The sequence below is a fragment of the Numida meleagris genome, chromosome 19, assembly GCF_002078875.1.
Source record: "Numida meleagris isolate 19003 breed g44 Domestic line chromosome 19, NumMel1.0, whole genome shotgun sequence".
Lineage (NCBI taxonomy): Eukaryota > Metazoa > Chordata > Aves > Galliformes > Numididae > Numida > Numida meleagris.
In genome coordinates, this window is record NC_034427.1 from 6,154,007 (window position 1) to 6,180,759 (window position 26,753).

General features: G+C 37.2%; 1 protein-coding gene across 1 annotated transcript in view; it reads left to right on the forward strand.

Moving 5' to 3' along the window:
- Positions 1 to 26,753, forward strand: part of ARFGEF2 (ADP ribosylation factor guanine nucleotide exchange factor 2) — a 36,619-nt gene that overhangs the window by 6,295 nt on the left and 3,571 nt on the right. Inside the window, exons 2-38 of the mRNA XM_021416811.1 lie at positions 1,237 to 1,267; positions 2,077 to 2,200; positions 2,914 to 3,060; positions 3,909 to 4,088; positions 4,519 to 4,738; positions 5,378 to 5,449; positions 5,746 to 5,894; positions 6,260 to 6,390; positions 6,929 to 7,163; positions 7,417 to 7,516; positions 7,748 to 7,887; positions 8,588 to 8,696; positions 9,198 to 9,399; positions 10,108 to 10,219; positions 10,791 to 10,996; positions 11,193 to 11,277; positions 11,367 to 11,538; positions 12,564 to 12,715; positions 12,909 to 13,037; positions 13,255 to 13,413; positions 14,538 to 14,685; positions 15,655 to 15,754; positions 16,504 to 16,544; positions 16,629 to 16,798; positions 17,468 to 17,619; positions 17,757 to 17,929; positions 19,062 to 19,222; positions 19,653 to 19,783; positions 19,872 to 20,001; positions 20,482 to 20,617; positions 21,378 to 21,516; positions 21,602 to 21,656; positions 21,895 to 22,009; positions 22,274 to 22,404; positions 23,103 to 23,271; positions 23,654 to 23,792; positions 24,838 to 24,955. Coding sequence (XP_021272486.1) covers positions 1,237 to 1,267; positions 2,077 to 2,200; positions 2,914 to 3,060; positions 3,909 to 4,088; positions 4,519 to 4,738; positions 5,378 to 5,449; positions 5,746 to 5,894; positions 6,260 to 6,390; positions 6,929 to 7,163; positions 7,417 to 7,516; positions 7,748 to 7,887; positions 8,588 to 8,696; positions 9,198 to 9,399; positions 10,108 to 10,219; positions 10,791 to 10,996; positions 11,193 to 11,277; positions 11,367 to 11,538; positions 12,564 to 12,715; positions 12,909 to 13,037; positions 13,255 to 13,413; positions 14,538 to 14,685; positions 15,655 to 15,754; positions 16,504 to 16,544; positions 16,629 to 16,798; positions 17,468 to 17,619; positions 17,757 to 17,929; positions 19,062 to 19,222; positions 19,653 to 19,783; positions 19,872 to 20,001; positions 20,482 to 20,617; positions 21,378 to 21,516; positions 21,602 to 21,656; positions 21,895 to 22,009; positions 22,274 to 22,404; positions 23,103 to 23,271; positions 23,654 to 23,792; positions 24,838 to 24,955 — 5,063 coding nt within the window. The remainder of the gene's footprint in view (positions 1 to 1,236; positions 1,268 to 2,076; positions 2,201 to 2,913; positions 3,061 to 3,908; positions 4,089 to 4,518; positions 4,739 to 5,377; positions 5,450 to 5,745; positions 5,895 to 6,259; positions 6,391 to 6,928; positions 7,164 to 7,416; positions 7,517 to 7,747; positions 7,888 to 8,587; positions 8,697 to 9,197; positions 9,400 to 10,107; positions 10,220 to 10,790; positions 10,997 to 11,192; positions 11,278 to 11,366; positions 11,539 to 12,563; positions 12,716 to 12,908; positions 13,038 to 13,254; positions 13,414 to 14,537; positions 14,686 to 15,654; positions 15,755 to 16,503; positions 16,545 to 16,628; positions 16,799 to 17,467; positions 17,620 to 17,756; positions 17,930 to 19,061; positions 19,223 to 19,652; positions 19,784 to 19,871; positions 20,002 to 20,481; positions 20,618 to 21,377; positions 21,517 to 21,601; positions 21,657 to 21,894; positions 22,010 to 22,273; positions 22,405 to 23,102; positions 23,272 to 23,653; positions 23,793 to 24,837; positions 24,956 to 26,753) is intronic.

Here is a 26,753-nt window from a genome sequence, read left to right on the forward strand (position 1 = left end):
CAAATATGGAGCAGATAACATTCCTTCAGTTCGTGCATCATCTGTTGCTAATGGATGTCATACTGCTGCTTTCTGTCCGTGGTGCCCTTTGTTAGTGGAGAGAGTATGGCACCAGTAGAAAGTCCCAGATGTGGTGTGTCACAGCTTGGAGTTTCCTTGGCAGTTTGCTTCCACTCTCTCTATAAAACAGGGCTAGTAATGCCAAAAAAGGGGTACACTCTGCAAGGAATGTTCCTGTAACATTCTTTGTGTGGAGTCCTTTTGTTCAAACTGATAACATTCATCTCTTGCAGTTCTTAGTGAACTGTCTTGAGAATTAATGCTTCTAAGATGAAAGAAAAGACTGAGGTTCACAGGCAGCGCTGAAGTCTTTTGAACTCCATATGTCCAGCCTAAAACAGTGGTGCCTCTCCAGAGAATGATCCATTTCTGACAACTTTGCAGTTGAAACAAGTTTTGTGGGTATGGTAACTTGCAGGGGTGGGATGGGCAGGATTCCACATGGCGGTACAAGTGACTGTAGCAGTGCACCCTTGCTGTGTGTGCTGCTTGGTACACGTGTCAGTGTTCACGGTTTGTGCTTATGCTGTGGCTGGTGTAGTGCAGTCTGTATTTTACATCGTGATGATGCATTGATGCATCAGAAGTTCTTAAAAAGCCATATTAGGATATGAAGGATTTACTGGTGTTTGTAACAGAAATGAGAAGCATTTTTTCCCTGTATTTCATCTTCTCGAAAGCTCCCCAAAAGAGTTAAGTTCATGAAGAAGAAGAAACTTCTGGCAAGATGACCATACCTGTTTCATATTTCTTCTCTGAGTGGGACTTTACAATATGACATCAACTGAATAAACAAAGTTTATCAACAGCAGGCTAACCAGCACGGGACTTAACAGGAAGGCCTGATGTGTTGAACTAATGATTTATGTAGCAGCTTAAAACTTCTTCAAGCCTAAGTTCTCTACTTTGTTCTCACAGAGTAAACATAACATGTACCTTTTTAAAAATATTTGGGGAAAAAATATTTTTTTGCATGTAGAAGTTAAGAGCTGTGCTTCCCTGTAAGTGGTGTCTGTGGTGTCAGGCTGAAGATGTTACAGAAAAGGAGTAGCAAGTACTCAAATGTAACACTGAGGTTTGAAACAGCTTTGCGTTATTAGACTTTCCATGTTTGTGTTTTAGTTGCCAATAAATTATGTTGGGTGTTAAAAATTTTGATTTTTTTCTTTCTTTTAGATGAAATAAAGACAGAACTGGAAAAACAAAGGTAAATTATTAGTTGCTGTAAGCTATGCAAGAAAACAGCAAACTGTATAATTGGATAGTGGAAATAGAAGAGTACATATAAGTTGCTCCAATGAACTTGTGAATACTCAGCTGCTCACCTTTTTGCCAAAAACATGATGTAGCCCATATGTCCCACTTACACAATGTCTGTGGCTCTGGGCATTCAAACCATAACTGCCTTCTGAATTTCACTGTGAAATAATTGCAAAACTTCTAACAGGTGTCAGTTTTTCACTTCCTGTTACTGAGCTTAATATAGCCTACTAGGATACCTGCTGCTGCTTACAATTTTCAGTCTGATAGCATATGATCTTAATTACGTAGATCAAGATTACCAATTTCAGTATTACTTCTTTAATTATTTCGAAATTAAATTTTACTTTATGTAATTAATTATTAACTTAAAGTATTAAAGCATTGTTCCAGCACTGTGCTATGATTTTGAAATGAGCTCCGAAAATATTTTGTTTTTCCTTAGTGTGCTTCATCCAGGCTCTGTTTATGTAATTCAGAATGGCTTTGGTAGTTTTATCACTAAGTTGTTCTCCAGTATTTCAGGTAGTGGGAATATGTGGAAAATGTCGAATGCAGTACGAAAACAACTTTGCATTTTCATGTGTGATTTTTCAAGAAAATCAAACTTTCTTTAGAAAGTATGCATAAGAGAAGCTTCCATTATGTTTGAATGCTTCTGTGTACCATTCAGCTTTAAATGTGAAAAAGGAAGATGGATAGTTTGCTGTGGTATCTGTGTCTAGAAAAATAAACAGCTCTTCTCCTCTGACCTAGAGAAGGCACTGTTGCTCCACCAAAAGCAAACTTCATTGAAGCTGATAAGTACTTCCTTCCGTTCGAGCTGGCCTGCCAGTCGAAGTCACCTCGCATTGTCAGTACTTCCCTGGATTGTTTACAGGTAAGCTGAAGCTCAGTGTGAAATGGAATGACATGCAGTTAATATTTCGTATGCTTTTGGCATTCTTAGAGAGAAGTAATATTATCCTGAAAGCATACAGCTGTGCTGTGGATGTTTAAATGCATAAACTGCAAAATAGGTTATCATCAGATTTGGCTGAAAGCTCATCTCGCAAAAGCAAGAAATTCGTATGTGTTCTTTTATAGTGAAACAATCATTCGTTGAATCTCATGGATTCTCACCTCGTTCTCTAAAGATACTTAATCTGTGTTGCTTTAAAAGGAATACTTACCATGGTGTCCCTTGTAGTTCTGATATGATGGGAGATCAGACTCCAGAATTTTCTACCTTGTTCCTCTCTAAATACTTAAAAGAAAAAACAAATATGACTTAACTTCATCATGCTTCTTTGGCCGAACCTTTCTGTTGAACCTATGCACAAAGTCTGAATAAACTTTGTCTAGTTGCCATAGGAAGAAATGTGGCACAGAAATGTGTATTACCTGTTAAATGTTGTTTTGTCTAAGTGTGGGAACAGCACAAGTATTTGCTGACCAGACTAGTGAAGATGTTAAATTTCCATGTTAAAACTGTTATAGTGAGGTAGGCTGCCTAAACCCCCTTCCAATGGCATATTCAACTGTATTTTGCTTAACAGTATATTGTTATCTAAATCACAGAATTGTAGGAATAACTTGTGTTCTTTTTCCTAGAAACTGATTGCATATGGACATATCACTGGCAATGCCCCAGACAGTGGAGCTCCTGGGAAACGCCTGATTGACCGGATAGTTGACACAATTTGCAATTGCTTTCAGGGTCCTCAAACAGATGAAGGAGTACAACTGCAGATAATTAAGGTATTTGATTTGATACATTTTGTGATTGTGTGATTTTAATTAGCTTTTTCTATCTTTGATTTTTGTGGCTGAGAAAATAATCATGAAATGCCGTTTAGGATTCGGTTTCTCCATTTCCTGCAGCATTAGATATGTTACTGAATTTAGAGGGGTGATCACGGGATCAGAACTGATACTTGAAATGTATTTTCTCTTGGTGAGGCAGAACATAAGGGAATAGCTTATAAACTTTTGTCCTCCTGTCTGGCCAAGTTCTGTGACCTGGGAACTTTACTGTGCAGGAACTGGACAGTTCGGTGTTCATTTTCTAGGTTAGTAATGCCCACATTCATTAGGCCAATGAATTGCTGTCAGCCTTATGCTACGACGCTGGGAAGCTTTCAGTTGGAGGAGCTGTAAGTGTCATGCAGTGCTGTGGACTGTTGCTCTAGCCTGTCTGCTCCCATGTTTGTTTTTCTGGAGAGCGGTATATCTTCTCAGCAAGTCAGTAGTAATAACAGTGTGTTCTGGTTCTGAAATCTGCATGGGCTAATATAGCTGAGATCTAGAAGTTGGTGAACCTTATAGTAATCAAATTTGATAATGGTTTAGGCCAGCTGACCCTTTTACAGAAATGAAGATGTAAAACAATAAGGGTAACTGAGGTGGAATTTTTACCTTAATGGGAAAGTAATTGTGACAAAATGCTTTAACAGGTCGGGAGAGAGTGGAGATGTATTTTCTTTGAATTGCAATGTGGTTTCAGAAAGCTAGGAATTCTTGCTATTTCATAACAAGACCACGGTTAATTATTAAGGAGCTACATGAAGTGTATTGCCTCAGATCTATTGTTTTATGGAATTTTTCAGGCTCTCCTCACTGCAGTAACGTCTCCGTATATAGAAATTCATGAAGGAACAGTTCTCCAGACTGTTAGAACCTGTTACAACATCTATCTGGCCAGTAAAAATCTTATTAATCAGACAACTGCCAAAGCTACCCTTACACAGATGCTCAATGTCATTTTCACACGGATGGAAAATCAATCTGTACGTACCTATTACTTTTGCTCATTTCAAACATTTAGGCTTGACAAACTAACAGAATACTTTTGTGTGTCTATTGTAGTTTGAAATCTGTTGATTTGTAACTTAAAACAGCTCTCAAATTCTGCAGTGAAACATACTGAAGGGTACTAATTTGATTAAGAATAAAATGGGAGACATCACTGATAACAAGGTTTTACCACTGCACTTTCTGATGAACAGTTGTGTACGAATGATGCAATGCTCCTAAAATAAGCTTTACACACCAATGGCTAAGCTAAAGCAGGTCTTTGTGATTGGAGCAGCCAAGCAGTATGTTTTGTTTGTTTTCTCAAAAGTATGTGAATTTTCAAGAAGACATCAGTTATCATAGGTATTTATTTTCCCTTATGTTTTCTGCCCTAGATAACTTTTTTCACAATGTTTTCTCAAGGTACAAGAATCCAGAGAAGTGGAAAAAACAAATCAGCAAAAATCCCAGTCTCCCGCAATTCAAGCGGTGACCAGGTCTCCAAAGATGGGTCAGTCAAAGCACCACTATCAGGAAGGCAAATGCACTGCTCCTGTAAGTGTGGAATTAACTAATGGTGAGCCTGAGAGGACAGGATATGGAAACCTGAAATCAGAGCAGGATTTGGTTCCTTCAGCATCAGGTGAACAAGAATTGCTTTCAGTTACATTTCTATTGGAAAATGCTCTCTTGCACTACTACTACTGGGAGAAACAACTGGGGTTATTGGCTCAAGTAATGTTTGCATCTTCTTGGTAGCTCTTCAGTGTATACAGGCCATTATTAGATATTGCCTGCAATATTATAACCACTGAAGAAAGGTTTACGTTGTCCTAGAATTCTTCTGAAACTATGTATGGTTCCATTATATAGAATTATACTGGAACTTGACTTGATTAGTTTCACAGAAGGGAAATAGAGAAGAAGAAAATTACTTTAAGATAATTGAAGTCCTGTGGTAAAAGTATGTATTATGAAAATGTTACTGTATGCATATACTGTATCAAAATTAGAAAAGTAAGATATTCCAGAAGGGAAGAAGTCCTAACAGTTAATAAATACAAATTACAAAGACACTGCATTCAAAATATAAGTGCTTGGAAATAAATTATGGAAATAACATAAATGAATATCGTCATATGACTTCTTTGAAAAGGCTTTAAATGAGAACTACTTGAGAAAAAATTTACTACTTCTAACCTTTCTGCCTCTGTCCCCTTTTTCCTTTGTCTTCTTCCTAAACAAAAGTACAAAATTCAAAATTATCTCTCTGTTTCATCAGAGGAAACAACTGATGGAGGAAAGGAAATGGTTAAAGGCATCTTGGAAGATGTGGTTGAGTCAGCTGTGAAAGGTAGCAAAATCTTCAGAAATAAAATAAATGCATGTTGATTGTAAAATTCTTATTCCTTTAAATATAAAAGCACAGATTCTTTCTTATTATTGTTACTAAGTACCTTGTCAAGACCACATACTAAGGCAATAAGAAAAGTCCTCTTATCGTCTTACAGGATTCTTCCTTTGCTTGTAGCTGAAAAATTCTTCTAGTTTACTGTTGCTACGTCTGCACCAGTCAATTGTAGAGCTTCACAAATGTCATGGATTGAAAAAAGTTCAATTTTCAGTCATATTTTTCTTTTTCCCCTTTAGTAGCTGAAGAGAAGCAGGTAACAGAAATGGCTAAGGCTCTACCTGCAGTAGAGACTGCAGATACTGTTCTTTCTGGCTCTAGTAGTGAAAATGTACAAACAAATGGAATTCCAGATGATGGACAATCTGTTTCCTCTACTGATAATCTGGTAAATAACTTCACTGAATGCCTGTGTATGGATAGGAGAGGACAAAAATATTTTTCACTCCAATTAATAATACAGTGGGATTTTAAGATAATGGAACAGAAGCTTTAATGTACATGTCCTGCTTAGGTTCAAAAAGGATTCATTTTAAATAGATGTTGAAAATGACTGTTCTAAGATTGATTGTTAATTGTAATTTAATATTGGTGGGAGGAGAGAGGCAGTCCAGATCACTTGGATTCCAGTTTAGGTTTCATTTATGTCTTAGCAAATCATTAGCTAATTCTTTGAAGAGCTGTAGAATCTTTCTTAATTGCTTTATTCCTTTGTCTCACCGAGTATCCAATGTTTTGTTTCTTATTGTTTAGGAAGCAGATGTATCTGGACATCAAGCTGCTGCCAAATTTTCTCATGTTCTGCAAAAGGATGCCTTCCTTGTGTTCAGGTCACTGTGCAAGCTCTCTATGAAACCACTCGGTGATGGACCACCAGATCCTAAGTAATGAAATTGTATTAATTATACTGTTCTCTCCTGGTAGCTTTTGAAGACAGGGAGTGCAGATAAGTAGTTGGTGAATGCTAAAGCGGGTATTCAAAATTTACCACTCGGGCCCTTATTTCAGTTAGCTTGATGAAGCAAATTTCAATCCTAGATTAATGTCTTTAAAATGTAGTACCTGAAAGATTTCTGCCTATAATGGGCTTATTAACCTTGTTAGTTGAAATGGCCTTGACTATTGAATTTGTAAAGTTCTGAGGAGAGGGAGGGAAAAAATGCATCTTAGTAGGACTGAGCTGCAAACATCTATTGTCCTAATCCAAGACATTAATATTCCTGAAAAAACATTTAAATTAAGATGGTAGCTATTGTCTGGCTTAACTTGCAGGTTGATTTTCTTTTTGTAATTGAAACGGCTTAAAATAGCAGTTGTTTTTTTGTAGCATGCAAGAAGTGCTATAGTGCTTACGCTGCATACAAGTATGCATTCACAGATGCAATACATCTTTATTTTCTATGTTGATTTTTTTTTTTCTAGATCCCATGAATTGCGTTCTAAGATAGTGTCTCTCCAGCTTCTTCTCTCAGTGCTACAGAATGCTGGTCCAGTTTTCAGGACACATGAAATGTTCATCAATGCCATCAAGCAATACCTTTGTGTAGCATTATCTAAGAACGGAGTCTCATCTGTTCCTGATGTGTTTGAGCTCTCTCTTGCCATCTTTCTCACACTTCTCTCAAATTTTAAGACTCATTTAAAAATGCAGATTGAGGTGAGAAAGTTTTGCCATTTACAATGGTCTAATTCTCAGTGCTCTAATTCTCAAATAAGGATACTTCAATGATAAAAATTCAGTGGCAACTTAATGTCTTAGTTTTGTTAGCTTAATATGCTGATAAATTCTGTATCTGGGTTCTGCTGTACATGAGATTATATTTTTTGAGAGAAACTGAGTAGAAATGAATTTGTACGTTTGACGTTCTAACAAGTTTCAGATCAAGTCCTTTACCTCATGTATTTTGCAGGTGTTTTTCAAAGAGATCTTCTTGAACATTTTAGAGACTTCTTCAAGTTCATTTGAGCACAAATGGATGGTGATTCAGACTTTAACTAGAATTTGTGCAGGTATTTATATTGTTGTAAAAAGCAGGCACTTACTCTGGCAGCAGAGGAAAATTATTTTCTAGAAAAATGGTACATTAAATGTTTAAGAAGTTCTGTGGAAAAAAAATGAATTTGATCCCTTAATGCTTGAGTTAAATGTGTGTATTAAAACCCACTGCCTGCTCTGAGTATTTCCTTTTAAAAATGCCATTACACAGAACTCTAATGCTTGCACTTTCATTTATTTTCAAGATGCCCAGTGTGTAGTGGATATTTACGTTAACTATGACTGTGATTTAAACGCTGCTAATATATTTGAACGCCTCGTAAATGATTTGTCCAAAATCGCACAGGGACGAAGTGGGCATGAATTGGGAATGACACCTTTGCAGGTAAGGATAACAACTTTGAAGAAAATGTACAATTGTGTCTCTACATTATTGATACTTCTTGTAGTTTATGTTGTCCATAACCTACTGATATAACTTATACAGCTAACTAATAAAAAAAAAATAGGTAATTTGAAGCTGGATAATGAAGCAGCATGATTAATTTACTTGGTTTTGCAGTGTGTCTACACTGTGACATTGAACTTGCTCTGTGCTCTTTTGATCCTCTCTCCCTTGGTGGGCCAACAAAGAAGCCTTCCTTAATCATGTGTTCCTTTGACCAGAGAATGAAAGTAGTATCAGGAGACCTTAGTGTCAGTGTTTGGATGAGCTGGTTTACTCTACAGCTGAAGTAGTGAGACACTTGTCTTTGTGGAGAGCTCTGATGCTCTAGAAACTTGCTGGATGTTCATAATCATTCATACAATTAAGTTGCATTTGAGAATTTGTGTATATTGCCTTTTAGTTGTACTCATCAGCTGTCAGTTACATCCAGCACTTAAAGCTGCTGGAACACAGTGTCTGTCTAGTTAGGGTTGCTTTTGGCCTGGATGTAACCAACCTAAATTGTCAAGGGACAGAAATGTACTTTGTATCATCAATAGAGCTCCCTGTTGCTGATGAACTTACTAAGGTTTGATGTAATGCATCCTAAAAATTTGTGGATACAAATGTATTGTGTTTTCTTGTTGGATATTTCTAGGAACTAAGCCTGAGGAAAAAAGGACTTGAATGTTTGGTTTCTATTTTAAAATGTATGGTGGAATGGAGCAAAGACCTTTATGTGAATCCCAACCATCAGACAAGCTTGGGTAAGATTGTTTTCCTTATGAAGAGACTAATTTGTTAAATAAGATTGTTCCTGTGTTTCCTCATGGTTCAGAAGTTATTCTGTGTTGTGGATGCTAGGTTTTTGCATGCCAGTTCATTTAGGTAAGTATTTTACAAATGGTTATTAATACTGTTGCAGTAGCTGACTCTCCAAATGTCTGATTCAAATAACCAGGGTCTGTTTTAAAACTTAGCCAGGCCATCATCAACGCTATAAAAGCTGACTTACTTAGAACATGAATGTGATAAATCTTGCAGCCGCTAGGTTCAAGAGAGAGATCTCTATAGGTGCTGATGTATTTTTCCTTTTATTGAACTACTTCAGAAATACATCTGTACAGCATATCTGCGTAGTGTAGTCTGACAAAAAGTAAAGCTACTAACGTTAGGATTTTAGCTTATAAACTTCTACTAAAAGTTTTTCTAACTAAATGAGTTTTTACTGAACAGGATGACTTAAGTCTCTTCATCTTTATGAATAGGTACATATAAACCATCTGAACAGGAAGCAGCTGAAGGAAAATGCCTTGACAGTGGGGGAAGACGAAGTAGTGTCAGTTCCTTGGACTCCACTGTGTCATCAGGAGTTGGGAGTGTTGGTACTCAGACTGCTGTCCCAGATGACCCTGAGCAATTTGAGGTCATCAAACAACAAAAGGAAATAATTGAACATGGGATAGAGCTGTAAGTTCAATAATGACAAAAAAAAACTTGCTAGTAAAAAAAAAAGTGTACAACTATATTGTTTCTTAGTCTCATCTAGTCACAAGTATAGGGACATAGGACTGTTGAATTTAGTCCTGAAGGCTCTTGCTTCTTTCAGAAGCTAACACTGGGGGCTACTGTAATTAAAAAGGAATTCAGTGACGTATTGAGTGGAGTGGAGCATGTTCCATAGTGTTCCTTTATGCACACCTATGTACCAGCACATACCTAGACTGAAACTGATTTGAGTAGGCAGACAGGTTGTCTTCCAGCTCTTCAAACCATTTGTTGTCTTTATTGAAATAGTTACAGTGAAATGCTTGTTCAGCAGTGGTTTATTGCTGTTTCACTAATTTGAAGATCTTTCTCTGAAAATGCCATGAACAGCAGTATTTTTAATGGAAATTTTTTGATACCTGGTATTTCAAAAGGGTCAGCTCTCAATAGTCAGAAGTTATTGCTAGAAAATCCAAACCTTATATCAGCAACAGAATATGCCTTACGAAATATAGCCTGTAGTATGATAGTTAGTGTGTGTTTGCATGTTTTTTGATGTTTTTCCAACTTTGAAAAAGACGGAGCTATAAATCAGTCATTGATTTAGAAGAGCTCTGTAAAACTAAAACTTTGTTGACTGGGAGGTTTTCAGTTATATGCGTCACTTCATCCATGTTTTTGTCTGAATAGGTTTAACAAAAAACCAAAGAGAGGAATACAGTATCTACAGGAGCAGGGAATGCTTGGCAGTACGGCAGAGGACATTGCACAATTTCTACACCAAGAAGAACGTCTGTGTTCTGTAAGACAATGGGCAATATAAGATAATTCATCTTGTTTTTTAACAAGAGTTCTCTTACCCTGTTGCTGTCTGATCCTTGTGTATGCTCTCTGAGTTCATATTTAATTAATAGATAACTAAAAGCATAAGTGTTGTAATGAATTTGCTTAATCCCTATGCTGCTTTCTATTTAGTAAAATTAGACGTTTTAGTAAAGTAGCTGTTTTCAATAAAGTGTTGAGGAGCACAGGATTTATACATATCTGCATTAGCAGTATCTTGCCAGTGAAGGAATAGTGTGTGGCACAGTGGTAAAACGTTCTCCACTGCATGTGAAATGGGGTGCAATTTAGCTTTCCTTGGATCTGTGTTAAGGCAGGTTTCACACTGGTGGGGAGTAAGGGAAACGAGAATAAGCAGGCTATGTCTGTTTTCTAATGATGCAGGTTTCCTACTATCCCTGCAATGCTTGCTCTGCCTACTTAGTGAAGCATATCAGTCTTACAAAATTCAGTGCTGTGCAACTCTTTAAGTTTTCTTGCAAAGCTGTCGGTTGGATTACGTAGTAATAACTGTCTCTTGTGTTTTTTAGACTCAGGCGGGGGAATTTCTTGGGGAAGGCAGCAAGTTTAACAAGGAAGTGATGTATGCCTACGTGGACCAGCTTGATTTCTGTGGGAAAGACTTTGTCTCTGCTCTGCGTATATTTCTGGAAGGCTTCCGGCTGCCCGGTGAAGCCCAGAAGATTGATAGATTAATGGAGAAGTTTGCTGCTAGATATATTGAATGCAACCAACGGTAATTCAAAACCTTGTATTGGATAAGTGCTTGAAAAATGTCTGTTTTGTTCATGGTCCTTAAGAATGAGGTACAACTCTCACTCTTACCAGGCTGGGTGTTTCCAGAGGTGTGTCTATTTTCTTTCTTGTGAAAGTGGAGGTAATGAATAAAGGAATTAGGTCTCTAATAACATGCTTATTTTTTCTTCTCTTAGGCAAACGCTATTTGCTAGTGCTGACACTGCCTATGTTTTGGCATACTCGATTATAATGCTGACTACAGACTTACACAGTCCACAGGTAGAAATTTAAAAAAAAATGGACTTATAGAAACTCAGATTTCCATAGAACTTGCATTTGAAACCTGGTATCCTGATTCTTTTCTACAGGTAAAGAATAAAATGACGAAGGAACAATACATTAAAATGAATCGAGGAATCAATGACAGTAAAGACCTGCCAGTAGAGTATTTATCCACGATCTATGAAGAAATAGAAGGAAAGAAAATTGCCATGAAGGAGACAAAAGAATACGCAATTACAACCAAGTGTAGTAAACCAAGTAAGAAGGATCCAGAAACCAGAAAGACCACATGTTCTGAACAATTGCGTAACTTGCAGAATGGCATAGTGGAGTTCAGAAAACATCTTTGTGCAATACATAAATAACATTTAGAATACTAATGTAGATATCTGGAGTGATATCTGGCTCAGTTATTACTTAAGGCAGCTACTTCTGTGATGGAAGCATAGCTGTCTACGTGCATCCAGCACCACTGCAGAAAGGCACTAGAAACTAGATATTTTTAAGGGGAGTGTGAGGGAAATGATAAAAAATTGAAGTTTGCTGTTATTTTGCTTATCAACTTCTTGCCTTTATATACTATACATGTGTTTTTGTTTCTATCAGTAGCATGTCGTAGTTCATAGGTATTAAATGTCACTGTTCTTGTGATAATGTTTGAGAAGAGATGCAGAAGAGTATGTCATATTCTACAGTTGCTTTCTCTCATCCACAGCAAGCAAACACTTCTGTGTTTAGTGCACTGTAGAAACCAGTGTCTCCAACTGTACTCTCCTCATACACAGCAGGCATTCATTTCATTCTGAATCTTCAGCATAGTGCTTTTTTTTAGTGTTTTCCATGCTATTTGCAAGTTTCCTGGAGCAGAACAGAAACAAAATAATCTTGTGTTTCTTCATCCTTATGCTGAGTTAGTAACTTATTTTTAAATCTGTGAAAGACTTGTTGTGTATGGAGGATGTCAGCCTAAAACAGTGAAGCATTTTCCATCCATTATTATAAGCAGAGTGAATTAATAGGGTACGCCTGTCTGACTTGCACTTGGCACATAATAAAGGGCTAGATTAGATGTATTGTGTAGAATAAAGTGTTAGGTTGGGGTGTGGATTTTGCTGGTGGAGTTCCTTGATTGCACTCTGACCACCTCCTGAATTCTAATGGTTCTGGAAGATTATCTTTAAATGAAGGTACAGATAATGAAATGTAATGTTTGTCAGTATGACGATATGGGGGGGAAAAAACAAAACAAAAACAACAGTGCATCTGTGTGGTGTTTCCATTAGGTGTAGCTAACGAGAAACAGCGCAGGCTGTTGTACAACTTGGAGATGGAACAAATGGCTAAAACTGCTAAAGCTCTCATGGAGGCAGTAAGCCACGCAAAGGCTCCTTTTACTAGTGCTACTCATCTGGATCATGTCAGGCCCATGTTCAAAGTGAGTGTCTGTGAAATTTTTGTTATATCTTCATTGTTAAGAGTTTCAAGCATGGAGAAAAGTGGGAGAAAATAACTGAAGAGTGAGATAATGCAACAGGTGGAAGTTTTTTGGATATATTTAGTCCCTGTTGCATAATGTTTTAGGCTAAAATCTTAATGGATTTGTGAACTTAATTTCTTCTGTTCTTCAGCTTGTTTGGACTCCATTGCTGGCAGCTTACAGTGTTGGGTTGCAGAACTGTGATGACACAGAAGTTGCATCCCTTTGTTTGGAAGGAATGCGTTGTGCAATTCGAATAGCCTGCATCTTTGGAATGCAGGTTTGTGTGAGACTTTTCTCAAGAATTCTGCTTGCCTTTTATTGCTGAGTCCTATTAAGAGCACTTGCTAGTTTGCCTACTGCTTTTCTTGCCCTGGAAAATGCTCTAGTATAGCAGACAATAATACAGTAAAGGAAAACTGCCTAGGCATGCTGGCCAAGTAGCCTTCTCTAGCTCTTCAAGGACTTTGTTACCATGACATGTTTCTGTCTTGCAGCTTGAACGAGATGCCTATGTACAGGCCCTTGCCCGGTTTTCCTTGCTGACTGCCAGTTCCAGTATTACAGAAATGAAACAGAAGAACATAGATACCATTAAGACACTTATTACGGTCGCTCACACAGATGGCAACTATCTTGGGAACTCTTGGCATGAGGTAACAACTTGAATAGTTTTCGTGCAACTGCATTGTTCTTTGAAAATTTGCAGGACTTTGTTCTTCTGGTTCGCTTACTATTTCTAGTCATTAATTAACAACATCTAGCTCCCAGGATGCGTTTCAGCTTTGCTTGAAATATGGATATGAGTGCATTATTTTGTTAGTATTAAAAAAAAAATTAATTTTTTTTGGCAGGCTCTATGGGTGTGGTGTGATCAGCATTGTAATGTTTCTAGGTGCTTTTGATAAGGAATTAAAACTATGCTGAATTTGCATTTCAATGCAATTCATGGAATTCTACACAGAAACTACTGCTTTCTTATTCATGTAATCAGAAATACTCCAGCTCACAGCTCCAAGCTTCTCCATGTAGTGTTCAGCAACCTTTACACCAGAATTGCATGAAGAAGTGGGTCCACAATAATTTAGTGAGGGACAGGAGAGGATAATCTATAAGAATCATACTTTCCTTAAGCGTATTTTCCAAAAACTCTTCAATCACTTCTAAATCAGTGATGCTGCTGAAAGGGGACATTCCTGCTGCATTATCTTCTCTGGTGCTAGACTTTGGCTGTGTGGTAGTATGAACCAAAAGGGGCTCTAGCTGATGAGTTATGTGGACCTGGTTTAAAGAACTATCCCCAAGTACTTGTGCCAGTCCAAGGGTTGTTGCAGCATGTGGGAGTCAGGAAAGGCCTGTTCATGCTTATAGAGAGGCAGTTTTGGCACTTTCACTATTTCACTTTTCATTATTAAATGGCAGCTGCTATAATGCAGTCACTCCGGAATGGTGAAGCTGATTCAAGTTGTGAAAGCTGGTGCTGTGAGATGTAGTTAAAAGGTCTCTTCTGGTAGTTAAGAGGTCTAAATGAGATTTCTTGGCACTGTATCATTGTTTTTTTTCCCCTCGAGTGTTGGAATGATTTATGGTAGCTGGTGATCTTGAATGAGTCACTCAACGCAGTTTGATTTACAGTTGCTTTAGTAATGTTATTTCAGTTACATCAGAACTGTTAGTGTTGTTGTCAAAGTTGTTTTAAAGATTAGAGAACCTGGACAGTGCTAGGAATAAATACATAATGGTATCCAGAGACTATGTTTTAAAATATCTTTGTTTTTAGATCCTGAAATGTATTAGCCAGCTGGAACTAGCACAACTTATAGGAACTGGGGTGAAAACTCGGTATTTATCTGGTGCTGGGCGTGAAAGGGAAGGAATCATTAAAGGCTATGCATCTGGAGGGGAAGAGTTTATGGGCCTTGGATTAGGTAAGATTAATAATCTTGAACTTCACAGAATGCATATATAAGTGAAGTATGATGGCCAAGAGCTCAGTGTTGTAAGATACCAAAATATATGTTCATTTGCTTCTAGTGGAAACTATTCAGATTAATGGAACTTGAAAGGTTGCGATGGATTTTTTTTTTAAGATATTTTAGTAATTACCAAATATGTTCACTTTTCAATAACTTTAATTGTACGTAAAGCTATTGAACAAAATGCCTCTAGATATATTTGTTGGGATGTGATATTTTTAAGGGTGTTCTGCCATACTTATTTATGGTTTTCTTACCAGTGTTATCAGTTCTTCCTTTTTATGCTCTGCTTACAAGTGAAAACATGAACACTTCCTCTTTAGGAACTGTAGTCGTTTCAGTGATAACTTTTTTCTGAAGAAATTTCTCATATCTGCATCTTGGGCTTGCTGTTTTGGTTCCTATTGTTCCTGTAGTATGTGCAACAAAAAGCTGTAAATTAATATATATTACTATTTTATTAATATTAATAAAACCATCAAGGTGACACTTGAATTCCAAAGTACCTGGGAGCTGATGCTGATTAGATGGTGGATGGTTGGACTAGATGATCTTAGAGATCTTTTCCAGCCTTAATGATTCTACAATTCTATGGCGATGCTGAGTATAGCAGAACTGCTCCCAACCTTACCTGCTTGTATCAGGTTAAGAGTTAATATTTTAAAATGCTTTATCTGTTCCAATCATATTAATGGCATTACATCTTAACTACATTAACATAATGACCAAAATGCTGTGCCTGCAGTAAAAAGAACACCTCTAACTGCATGTTTAACTTTGTCATAATCTGGCACAGGTCAGGCAAAGGTGCCATCTGCTCCATATAAATTACAGTTGCTTTTCTTTGCTTACTTGTATAAAGTTAGGGTTGCTCTAAGCACATGATGCTAAATACTATTCTTTGTATGGCTTTTATTGCAGGTAATCTTGTTGGAAGTGGTGCTGATAAACGGCATATAGCGAGCATTCAAGAGTCAGTGGGAGAGACCAGTTCCCAGAGTGTAGTGGTAGCAGTAGACAGGTACTTAAAATATATTCTTGTTCTGGGGAAAATGTGACTTGAAGCTGCTGACCTTGCTTTATTTGCAGACTCTGACAGGGATTTCACTTCCTGAAGCCTCTTTCTCACAAGAGAAAGGTGATGTTTAGGTGCTGTCCTTGGAGCCAATAAGTATAATGCTTCAGGGATGCGGTGCTCACCAAAAGAAAGGCTAGCATTAAATAACTAACATAAACTAGTGTAGAGGATTTTGAGAAAGGGCACTTCATGTATGCATGTGCTTTTTATGCCTTTCCTTGGAGCAAACAAGTGATTTGGGTATCTTTCTTTTGTATCCCCCTGACTCTAATTTATGTGCGTGTGATCTGTGTATGTGGGCCTTTTCCCCAACCTTGTTTTGAGTTAGCCTGAGGTGGGCTGGTATCTGAAAGGAATAAATGCCCTTGCTCTGTCAAGTCATGCCATTTTATTTGGTCGTGTGAACTTCAGTATTGCAGCATTTATTTAGATGCTCTTTGCAGGTTTTTATTAATTAGTCACTGTGTTCTTGTCCAACATAGTAGGCTGTGACTTGCAGCAGGGAAGAGAATGATTAGACTAAGAGGAGTGTGAAATGCTACCAAAGATTAAGAGTAAAGCAGTTCCAGAATTTGACATATGGGATTGTAAAGTAGTTCTGGGACATGTGCTGACAATTGCCTACAGCTCTAAGATTTGATGATTCTTGGGGATGTGCAGCTAAAAATGCAACTCATTTATTTCTTCTGTAGGATATTTACAGGATCAACTAGGCTGGATGGAAATGCAATAGGTATGTATGCTAGTCATATGGTTGGCTACAGGAATTCTTGCCATGTAAAATCCTGAATTTACAGTAGTGTGTTGTCATGTTCAGTTGACTTCGTCCGATGGCTGTGTGCAGTCTCTATGGATGAGCTGGCTTCCCCACACCATCCACGCATGTTCAGTCTGCAGAAGATAGTGGAGATTTCCTATTACAACATGAATCGCATTCGGCTGCAGTGGTCAAGGATTTGGCAAGTGATTGGAGATCACTTCAACAAGGTATTTTTTTAAAACCAGATTATACAAAGTATGTCAATGTGGCAGGACTTCTTTCATCAGCTTTTTCTTTTTATGTTCCTGAATGGTGTAGGTTGTGACTTCAATAAAAAAAATGTCTGCTAACTTCTCAGCAGTTTATATGTAGCAATCCTAACAATATTTACTTAGACGAACATTTTCTAATGCTAAGTGGAACATCTATTTCCAAATGTGAAGAGTGGAGACAAAAATGGAAATATTTATAGGGAGGATCTTATAATAATGAAGGATCACTTCGTTATATGATTATATATTTATACTTCTTCCTTTGTGTCATTGTATTATCCTCCTGGTCAATTACCAAATTAGCTTTCCTCTAAAATGTATGCAGACGATCCTGGGATAACAAAGTTAGTTTTCTTGGAAGCTTGGACCACATTCCTTTCTAACCTATTTTTTGATTTGTTTTGTGTCTGAGTATCTAGCTGGTCTTCTGCACTTTCTGCATACAAACTCTATGGGGCTTTTCAGATTTCTCATGACTGAGACAGCCCTTCTGTTTTCTGAATATCTGGGAACTAGTGTGCATGAGATTTTCAGTGGACTGACATGAAACTAGTATGATGGATATGTTACTTATATAAGCAGTAAGTTAGCTGGTAAGTGTTTGAAAATATGTGTTTCTTCTAGGTTGGCTGTAACCCTAATGAAGACGTTGCCATCTTTGCAGTAGACTCATTAAGGCAGCTGTCCATGAAATTTCTTGAGAAGGGAGAGTTGGCCAACTTCCGCTTCCAGAAAGACTTCTTAAGGCCTTTTGAGCATATTATGAAGAAAAACAGGTGTGATGGACTTGCTAGCTTACTTTAGTCCTTTTAGTCCATCTTTAAAGATGTTACTTAGTGTGAATTTAATTGTCTTGCATCTGGAAGTGGCTGTTGATGTAGTGTTGATTCCTTTTCTGTTTTATTTTCTTAAGATCTCCAACTATTCGAGACATGGTAATACGCTGTATTGCTCAGATGGTGAACTCTCAAGCTGGTAATATTCGCTCAGGCTGGAAAAATATCTTTGCAGTCTTTCACCAAGCAGCATCAGACCATGATGGGAATATTGTGGAGCTGGCGTTTCAAACCACAGCACATATAGTTAGTAAGTAACGCTTGACAGTTGCAAGTACCAAAATTTAGCTTTGCTGCTGTGCCTCTGATATAAAAGGCCCATCTGCATATGAGGTTTGTATTCCCAAGTAAATAAATACAAGATCTTGCAAGTAAACCATTTAAACTCTGCAGCTAAGTCTTAGCTGTTAAGTCCTCTAATTCTTATGAACAAGAAAAAATGTGTACAGATCCCCTGCTGCAGAACTCTTCAAATCAGGAGTAAATTCAGCATTTCTCAATTGCCCATCAATAAATTGATGCAGATTAAGGAAACTGCATTAATAGATTTTGTGTACTTCCATGCTGTTTCAGTGTCGCATGGTAGGGATCATAATGTTTGTGACACCGACATGTAGTTACTTGTGAAGTTCACTTCATACAGGACTGCCTGCTCTAAAAGAATATTTGAACAACATATTACTGCTACTTTCACAGGAAGACAAGCAACTTAAATATTTCAATAGTGATGGCAGCTTTAAGTGTCCTGAAAGTGCTGTATTCCCATTAAATAGTGTGGGAGAAAGAGTTGTGGACAGTTTCAATAAATGCCAATAGTAAGAAAGTTTTTGCTAATTTGAATTAGAGTAGTTGAGTGGAAAGGTACCTATGAAGATCAAGTCCAATTTGAATTGCATAGATCTTGAGAGTTGTAGTCCGTTCAAAAGCTTGTATGTACTGGCTTGGGTTTGTGTTTAGTCTGTCTCTTAAACCTGAAATCTAATTGCTTTTTCCTCTGTTGCTACAGAATCTGAATAATTTAAGGTTTAGTTAAGGTGCATCAAGCTTTACTCCTGTTATTTTTTTAAAGATGTTCTAAGAGGATTGGGCAGCATATGCTATGGAAGGAAAGTGAGCCACAGAAGAAACCATGAAAGAATCCTAGAGTATAAATCAGTAATCACCCAACCTGAGAACATTCTGATACTGATAGATATTAAGGATGGGAGGATAGCATGAGGAAGAGTACAAGGGAAGAAATTGTGTTTAATCCAGTCTAGTCCTTTCGTATCTGTTGGCTTAGTAGCATTATACCATGTCTGACTTCAGTAGACCAATGTCAGTTCATCTATGCATTTCAGTGTCAGTAATTTTTAAGAAATAATTTTGTTTGTTCTTCACAGCAAATATTTTTCAACAGCACTTTCCTGCAGCAATTGATTCATTCCAAGATGCAGTGAAATGTCTCTCTGAGTTTGCTTGTAATGTCGCATTCCCGGACACCAGCATGGAAGCAATTAGACTTATTCGGTATTGTGCAAAATATGTTTCAGAAAGACCACAGGTATTTGATTTTTTTAACCCTTGTGCATTCTTACTCTCTTCTTACTGTCTTAACTGAGGCTCTTCTTGCAACTAAGAATTTTCAGACTCAAGCTTCAGTCTCCCAGCAGCAAGAGTTTGTGTTAAAAGTGTATTCAGAATTAGGAATCGTTTTGGTGTTATGCAAGTAATAAGCTAGGATTAGTTAACATGTTAAAGGTGTCTTTTGGTTTAAAATGGAAACTGTTACCATTTAAATACTTATTTTCTGTATATATTTTCCAGGTACTTTCACAGATAGATATGTCTCAGACTTACTTTTGATAAGAGTTGATTGTTACTGTAGAAACTAAGCTAACTTTTCAAGTCTGTCTGTGTACCATTAGTGGTATCTAATCTGTCTTAAAGACTTCTGAGATTTTTTTAATTTTTTTTTCCTGACCATCTCCAAGGTATTAAGAGAATACACGAGTGATGACATGAATGTTGCTCCTGGGGACAGAGTATGGGTCAGAGGATGGTTCCCCATTTTATTTGAGCTTTCTTGTATCATAAATCGTTGCAAATTAGATGTTCGAACAAGGTAACAAGGCTTTCCTGTTTTTTGCGTGCATTCAGTTAGGGAAGAGATCAAAGGTACATGTTTTAACACAATCTTTGTTTGCTTGTAGAGGTTTAACAGTGATGTTTGAAATAATGAAGAGCTATGGCCATACCTTTGAAAGGCATTGGTGGCAAGATCTATTCAGAATAGTGTTTCGGATTTTTGATAATATGAAGCTTCCTGAACAACAAACAGAGGTAAATTAAAGAAAAATCAAGCAACCTTTATACTCCTTTTTTTTCCCCAGGAACTTAAACGATCCAGGCAGCAGCTTGTATTATTTGCTGTCGGTATATTCCAGCCCGTGCTGTTCCAAACTTCATTTGTAATGATAATTTGTTGTGTTCTGTTATGTTCTGTTGTATGTATGAAATGACCAATGCTTGATAGCTTCCATGTAGAAACTTGCCATAATACCCTTTCTGTTCTCTCTGACTGAATATTTTCAAGGAAAGTCTTCGTGCTTTGTAATACTACATACTTTTCTGAACAATAATCGTATGACCAACTAAGTACTTCTGACAAGGTATCTTCAGTAGCAGGTATTGGGGGCTCTTCCAGTTTTATCGAAATTCAGTTCTTCTCATAGGCCACCTCCTCTTTTGAATGGCCATTCATGAGCCAAATGCTATCATGCCAGAAGAACCCATATAGAAATAAATGCTTTTTTCTTGCAGAAATCTGAATGGATGACCACTACATGCAACCATGCACTTTATGCCATCTGTGATGTATTTACACAATTTTATGAAGCTTTACATGAGATCCTTCTTCCTGACATACTTGCACAGCTACACTGGTGTGTAAAACAAGGTAACCAATTCACTTGGATCTTTTGATGAATGCATTTTTGAAATGCTCATTACTTAAGGGAAAAGCTAGTTGAATTTTTGAAGAGTAATAACTGCCATATTCAGAATGTGTGATGTAATAGATATCTGCAGAATCTTAAGTATTCCAGGGTCACATTCTAGTTAATCAGTTAGGCAGCTATTCTGTTAATGTGTTCATGGTGCTACTGGGAGAGAACAAAAGCTTTTAAAAATATTGTGCTAATCTTTTGCCAACAGCCTTTCTTCATTTGTCTGCATGGATTAAATATCTTATTCACTTACAGATCCGCATGTATGCATTCTGACTTTGTAAAATTATTTTTTCTCCACCTTCTGTCTCTCAACCACCTCATGTTTCTAGATATGTCTTTCCAAACGTTTTTTCATTTAGGCTTAGACTCTTATGCCTGAAATCTTATATATTGCTAGCATGGATTGTGGTGGAAATCTTTAAGTTTCAAATTCGTGTTTTCCTTCGTTTGTTCCACTGTATGCTCCTTTTCTGCTTTTTTTGTGTCCTTTGTCTTCCCTATTTGGATTTCAGTCTCACAAAGTGCATTTTTAAGCACTATTTTATATTAAGTATGGTGCCAAGCTTGGTGTTACTGTAATGTTGTTTATAGATGGGCTTTGAGCTGAATTAACGTGCCTCTCACAGTATCGAAAAACGTGTTTAATGGAGAGTGCTTAATGTTCCACTGATTGTTAAAGCTAATAGATGTGAAACATATCTTCCACAGAAAATGAGCAGTTGGCTCGGTCAGGTACAAACTGCCTGGAAAATCTGGTGATACTAAATGGGCAGAAATTCAGCCCGGAAGTCTGGGGCCAGACGTGCAATTGTATGCTAGAAATCTTCAAAACTACCATACCTCATGTGTAAGTTCATAAAGTATACTTCTCATACTAATGCTCTGTTTCAGAGCAGCAATATTTACTGTTGTTTTTTTATTTTGTTGTGAAGCTTGCTTACTTGGAGGCCAGCGGGAATGGAGGAGGATTCAGCTGACAAACACTTGGTAAGAGTTAATTCAGTGCAAGAAACTAAGCTGAAGAGGCTGTGTTGGGTTAGCTTTTGAAATATTTTACAGTGGTAGATGTGCTTGACTACAAATACTGGAATTGACATTAGCTTGTATTTGGCATCGCTGTCAAATAAAAAAGAATGGATGCAGGAATTCTTTGAATCTAAAATTCTGATGGCTGGTTGGTAGGTAGCACTTTGGATTGTAAGAAGGCTTCTAAATCCTATTCTAGGATTTGGACCTAGATCGTCAGTCTTTGAGTAGCGTGGATAAAAATGCTTCAGAAAGAGGACAAAGTCAACTTTCAAATCCAACAGATGAAAGCTGGAAAGGTGGTCCTTATACAAGTAAGGAAAACATCCAAGTTCATTAAATGATCTTTTGTAGCCACTCTGCTTCTGTTGCCATTTAGAGACAGTTCTGGGGCACTTGATAATTAATTTGAAAAACTTAACTTATGTCTTTACAACTTGTGTTTATTGCTTCTAGAGAAATTTTCTTTTTAAGAAAATTCACAGCATTACCGAGTATGAGAATGGTAATGTAGTACTTTGCTAATCTGTTAATTGTTATAAGTTGCTTCTGAAACTTCTGTTGCTTTGTTTCATTAGACCAGAAACTATTTGCTGGCCTCCTTATAAAGTGTGTGGTACAGTTGGAATTGATACAGACAATTGATAATATAGTATTCTATCCAGCAACAAGCAAGAAGGAAGATGCTGAGCACATGGCTGCAGCTCAGGTACCAGCAGACTTAGAAATAACCTTGTTTAGCAGTGAATTACAGACTTTTCCAAAGTGCTTACAAAATCCTGTAGTACTACTGTACATAGTCTCCTCCTTTTTCTAGCTCTCAGTACTATCCTGAATGTGTGTCCTTCCTCTTAGTGATTTTTCTTTCTACTACCTTCAGTATTTTTTAGTAGTCTACCCAATAATCTGAAGATTATTATTGTAATATGAAAGTTGAAATTTAACAAGGGGAATTGTCAAGACTTAAATAACCACCTCCATTGGAGAGGAGGTCCTTGCCCCAGAAAATTCTGGTTCTAGGGAAGAGTGTAAGGTGGGCTCTTGTTTGTTTATGTTAATAAAGCCCTAGGCCAGAAAGTTGGGAGCTAGTGCATTCAGTTAGTGTTTTGGGGATGATGTAGTTAAATACATAGTAGAACTGGCTTACAAAAAAAAGTCATTTTATTGTTCTTAGTGTTCCTTACAACCAGAATTTACCGAAGTTCTCTTTAAAATATTTACATGAGAAAAAAACAGCTTTGGCATTTGACAGGACAATTCTGCTGTGGTGTATTGCTCTAATATTTCACTTGTATCTGAAACTGGGATCTGGAGTTAATAGTATGTGACGTGAACTATCGAAGTCTTAAGATGTTAAAAAAAAATGTATTACTGATACTGTTCTCCCCCTTGATCTCTTTCATTTAGCGAGATGCACTGGATGCAGATATCCACATTGACACAGAGGACCAAGGAATGTATAAATACATGTCTTCACATCACCTCTTCAAGTTACTAGATTGTTTGCAGGAGTCTCATTCTTTTTCAAAAGCCTTTAATTCAAATTATGAACAAAGAACTGTGTTGTGGAGAGCAGGTGAGGCTTTTGTGTAGTTTGGTTTTAGAAAAAGTCACTGAGCTCTATTTAGGGCTTTAACCATTGAAATGCAAATGTATACTATTGTAACCATTTCTACAGTTCATCTGACACTGTTTACTTTTACTACTTCTTTCCTTGACGATTAGTTATTTCTATTTTCTGAATTTATTTTTGATTGAAGTAGACCAGCATAGTTAGTACTGCTGCACTTAAATGCATTTATAAAAATAAGTTGGATGTTGGTCAAAGTCAAGGAGGAAGAAATGCTGCCTGCAAAAGAAATCGGATACCTACTGCTGTTCGTTAACTGAGATGTACTTGACAAAACCTAATCTCTTGGCTGGTAACTACAACTGTGAATGTTCCCCCTGATTTCTAGGGTTCAAGGGTAAATCAAAACCTAATCTCTTAAAACAAGAGACCAGCAGCTTGGCTTGTTGCTTGAGAATACTCTTCCGAATGTATGTGGATGAAAACCGCCGAGACTCCTGGGATGCTATACAACAACGCCTGCTTAGGTAGGAGAACAAAGTTAGTTCAGGTGTGTTCTGTGTGCACAAAAATATGCTGGTGTGTCCTTGGATATGAATGCTCTAAGTTGCTGAGCAGAACATGTAAAGCATACCAGGATATATAATGATCTGCTCTTTACTAAAAGCAAAATTAGCAATCAGAAAGCAATCCATTTGAAATAAATGAACAGCTTTCTTACTTGACCCACTTTGCTTTATGAAAGTGGTGATACAGAATACAAAGAGATAATGTGTTAAGAAATCTAAACAGAATGCAGTATAAGCTACTGTATACCTGGAACTTAAACATTAAAAAAAAAAAAAAGATTGTTAAGTAATATAAAAAGCTACTTAGCCCCTTTATCTGAGGAGTGAGTTGTTGGTACAGAAAAGTTCAAGGTACTAATCTCTAACCAAATGTGAAGGAATCTTAAACTTCCTATTGATACTAATTCAGTGGATTTCAGTAGTGTTCAAATTTTTCAGTGTCTGTGGGCACACATCTTTTCAGTGCATAAAAGGGGAGGTCCCATTCCCTCTTGAAAAAGTACCAAAAAAATCTGTTCTAAGTTGTACAGATTGCCTACAAAATTCAGTCTACAGCAAGGACCAGAAATGTATTGACGCATCAGTAGTCCTTCAAGTGCTACAGATCTTTAATATAGCAGTGTAGATTTGGAGAGAGAGAGAATTTTTTTTCATGGTGCCATTGCCTAAATTGTCCCCATGTAAGGATCAGGAAGTAATGTTTGCAGGTTGAAGGTGAAAACACTTTAATTACAGAGTGCTCATGAGGAAAATAGCTGTTTTCTACTTCTCAGTCCATATTTATTTGTTAACAGCATAAAAACTACTTCAGTTATCTGTAACAACCCTAACAGAAAACATAGACAAATGCTTGTAGTTTAAAATTATTGCATGTAATTGGAAACTCCCATGGAAATACATCTTATGTGTAAACAAGGTACACCATGAGAGGACTAATAGTGCATGTAACAAAAACTTACTGTGGGTTTTCCTTGTGGCTTGTTTGATCTTGGCATCTCTTCAGCGTATGCAGTGAAGCCCTGGCATATTTTATTACTGTGAACTCAGAAAGCCACAGAGAAGCTTGGACCAATCTCCTGCTGCTGCTCTTAACAAAAACACTAAAAATCAGTGATGAAAAGGTAAGAACAGGCTGGATGCCATGTCTGTTTGCATTCAGGTTTTTTCATCTCTGCTTTTGTTGAATTCATTCTTTGTCATGCATACTGCAAGATGGCTAGTTTGCTTATTCATGTAGTGTGTGCTCTCCTTGGAATATAGGAATTGTTATGCTTCCTTTTCTGTGGCAAGCATTTCACATTGTAAAAATGGGACTACATCCATGAAATTCAGTTGTGTGGAAATATTACTGCAGAGCTTTCATATAAAGTGCTGTGAGTGTGCAGTAAAGGATATGCTTACGCTGTTATTACAGCAGCATAGAATGCTAGAAGTAAATTTCTTCATTCTATAATTGTAACTTTAGTTCCTTGACAGTGATGGCAAAAAAAAAAAAAAAATAGTCTTTGGAATCTCAGCCTTTCTGAGGAAAATGCGAATGCATATATTCCCTAGAATATCTCATGCAGAGAAACTTCCAGAGGTTGCTTAAGTTTGTGGGTATTTTATTTTGTTTCTTAATTTTAAAAAAAGATGTAGTTTAAAAGTGTGGGTTTTGGTGTTTTTTCAATGTTCCTTCTATTGCAAAATATGTAATTCCACATCACTAATGCTTAGTCTTAAATGTTTTATTGCAACTTACCAATATTCAAAGAAAATGGTGTTAGTGGTGATTTGGTTTCACCACATAGCAGCAATTCAGAAATGTCCACGTGGCTGTTGTGTGTTACGAAAATAGTTCTAACTCTGTAGATAAAATGGCAAGCTAGCCACTCCTTGGTACCCAATCTCAGTATCTTTTTACCACAGAATCTTTACAATAAAAGTGTCCCCTCAGTTTTCCATGTGGAATCATAGAATGCCTTGAATTGGAATGGACCTTAAAGATCATCCAGTTCCAACCCTGTGCCGAGGGCTGGTTGCCACCCACCAGCTTAGGCTGCCCAGGGCCCCATCCACCCTGGCCTTGAGTAGCTTCAGGGATGGGGCACCCAGAGCTTCTCTGGCAGCAGTGCCAGGGCCTGTCTACCCTCCAAGTAAAAGAACTTCCTCCTAATATCTAATGTAAATCTCCCCTCTTATAGTTTAAAACCATTTCCCCTTGTCCTATCACTGTGTGCTAATGTAGAAACTCAAAAACTAACACTGAACATTATTAGGAAAGGAATGGAGGATAAAACAAGCTTTCATGTTCTATAACTTAATGGCAAGTTTACATACTGAGCATTTCAGTTTTAATTCCCCGTACTGAAAGAGGTATAATGATGCTGGAGAAACGTTGAGAGCATAACAAGAATAAAACGGAACTGTATATATGTTAGTTATTTACTCAGTTATCTTCTTTATACACAAAAAATGCAAAAAGTCATTAATAGCATGAAGAGAGGGAAAGAACTGATAGTTTATAAAATGGAAAAGATGGTGAATAACAGTTTTGAAGATAGCAAGTCACTAGTTCAGCTGTGGAAGTCTTTGCTATGGTATTGTGGATGCTATTTTAAAGAGCCTTGAGAAGCAGCTGGACAAATTCTCCGCAGAGAAGGGCATTTCTGCAAGGAGTACTGTCTCTAGCCTAAGAAATCCTTGAGCCAAAAAATAATCTGACTGTTTCGGGGGGGATGTTGTATCAAATCCATGCTCTGTGAATAGTTTCTTGTAGGCATCCAGTAAGGCTGCTGTGGAAAACAGACACTGGGCTTGATGGCCCTTCAATAGGGCCTTTAATTTGGAAAGACCTTGCATTCTGACAAGTTGGTGTAACCATGTATGTGGAAAAACTCAGCACTTTTCATATAGGAACAGAGAATAATTTTCTTTTTT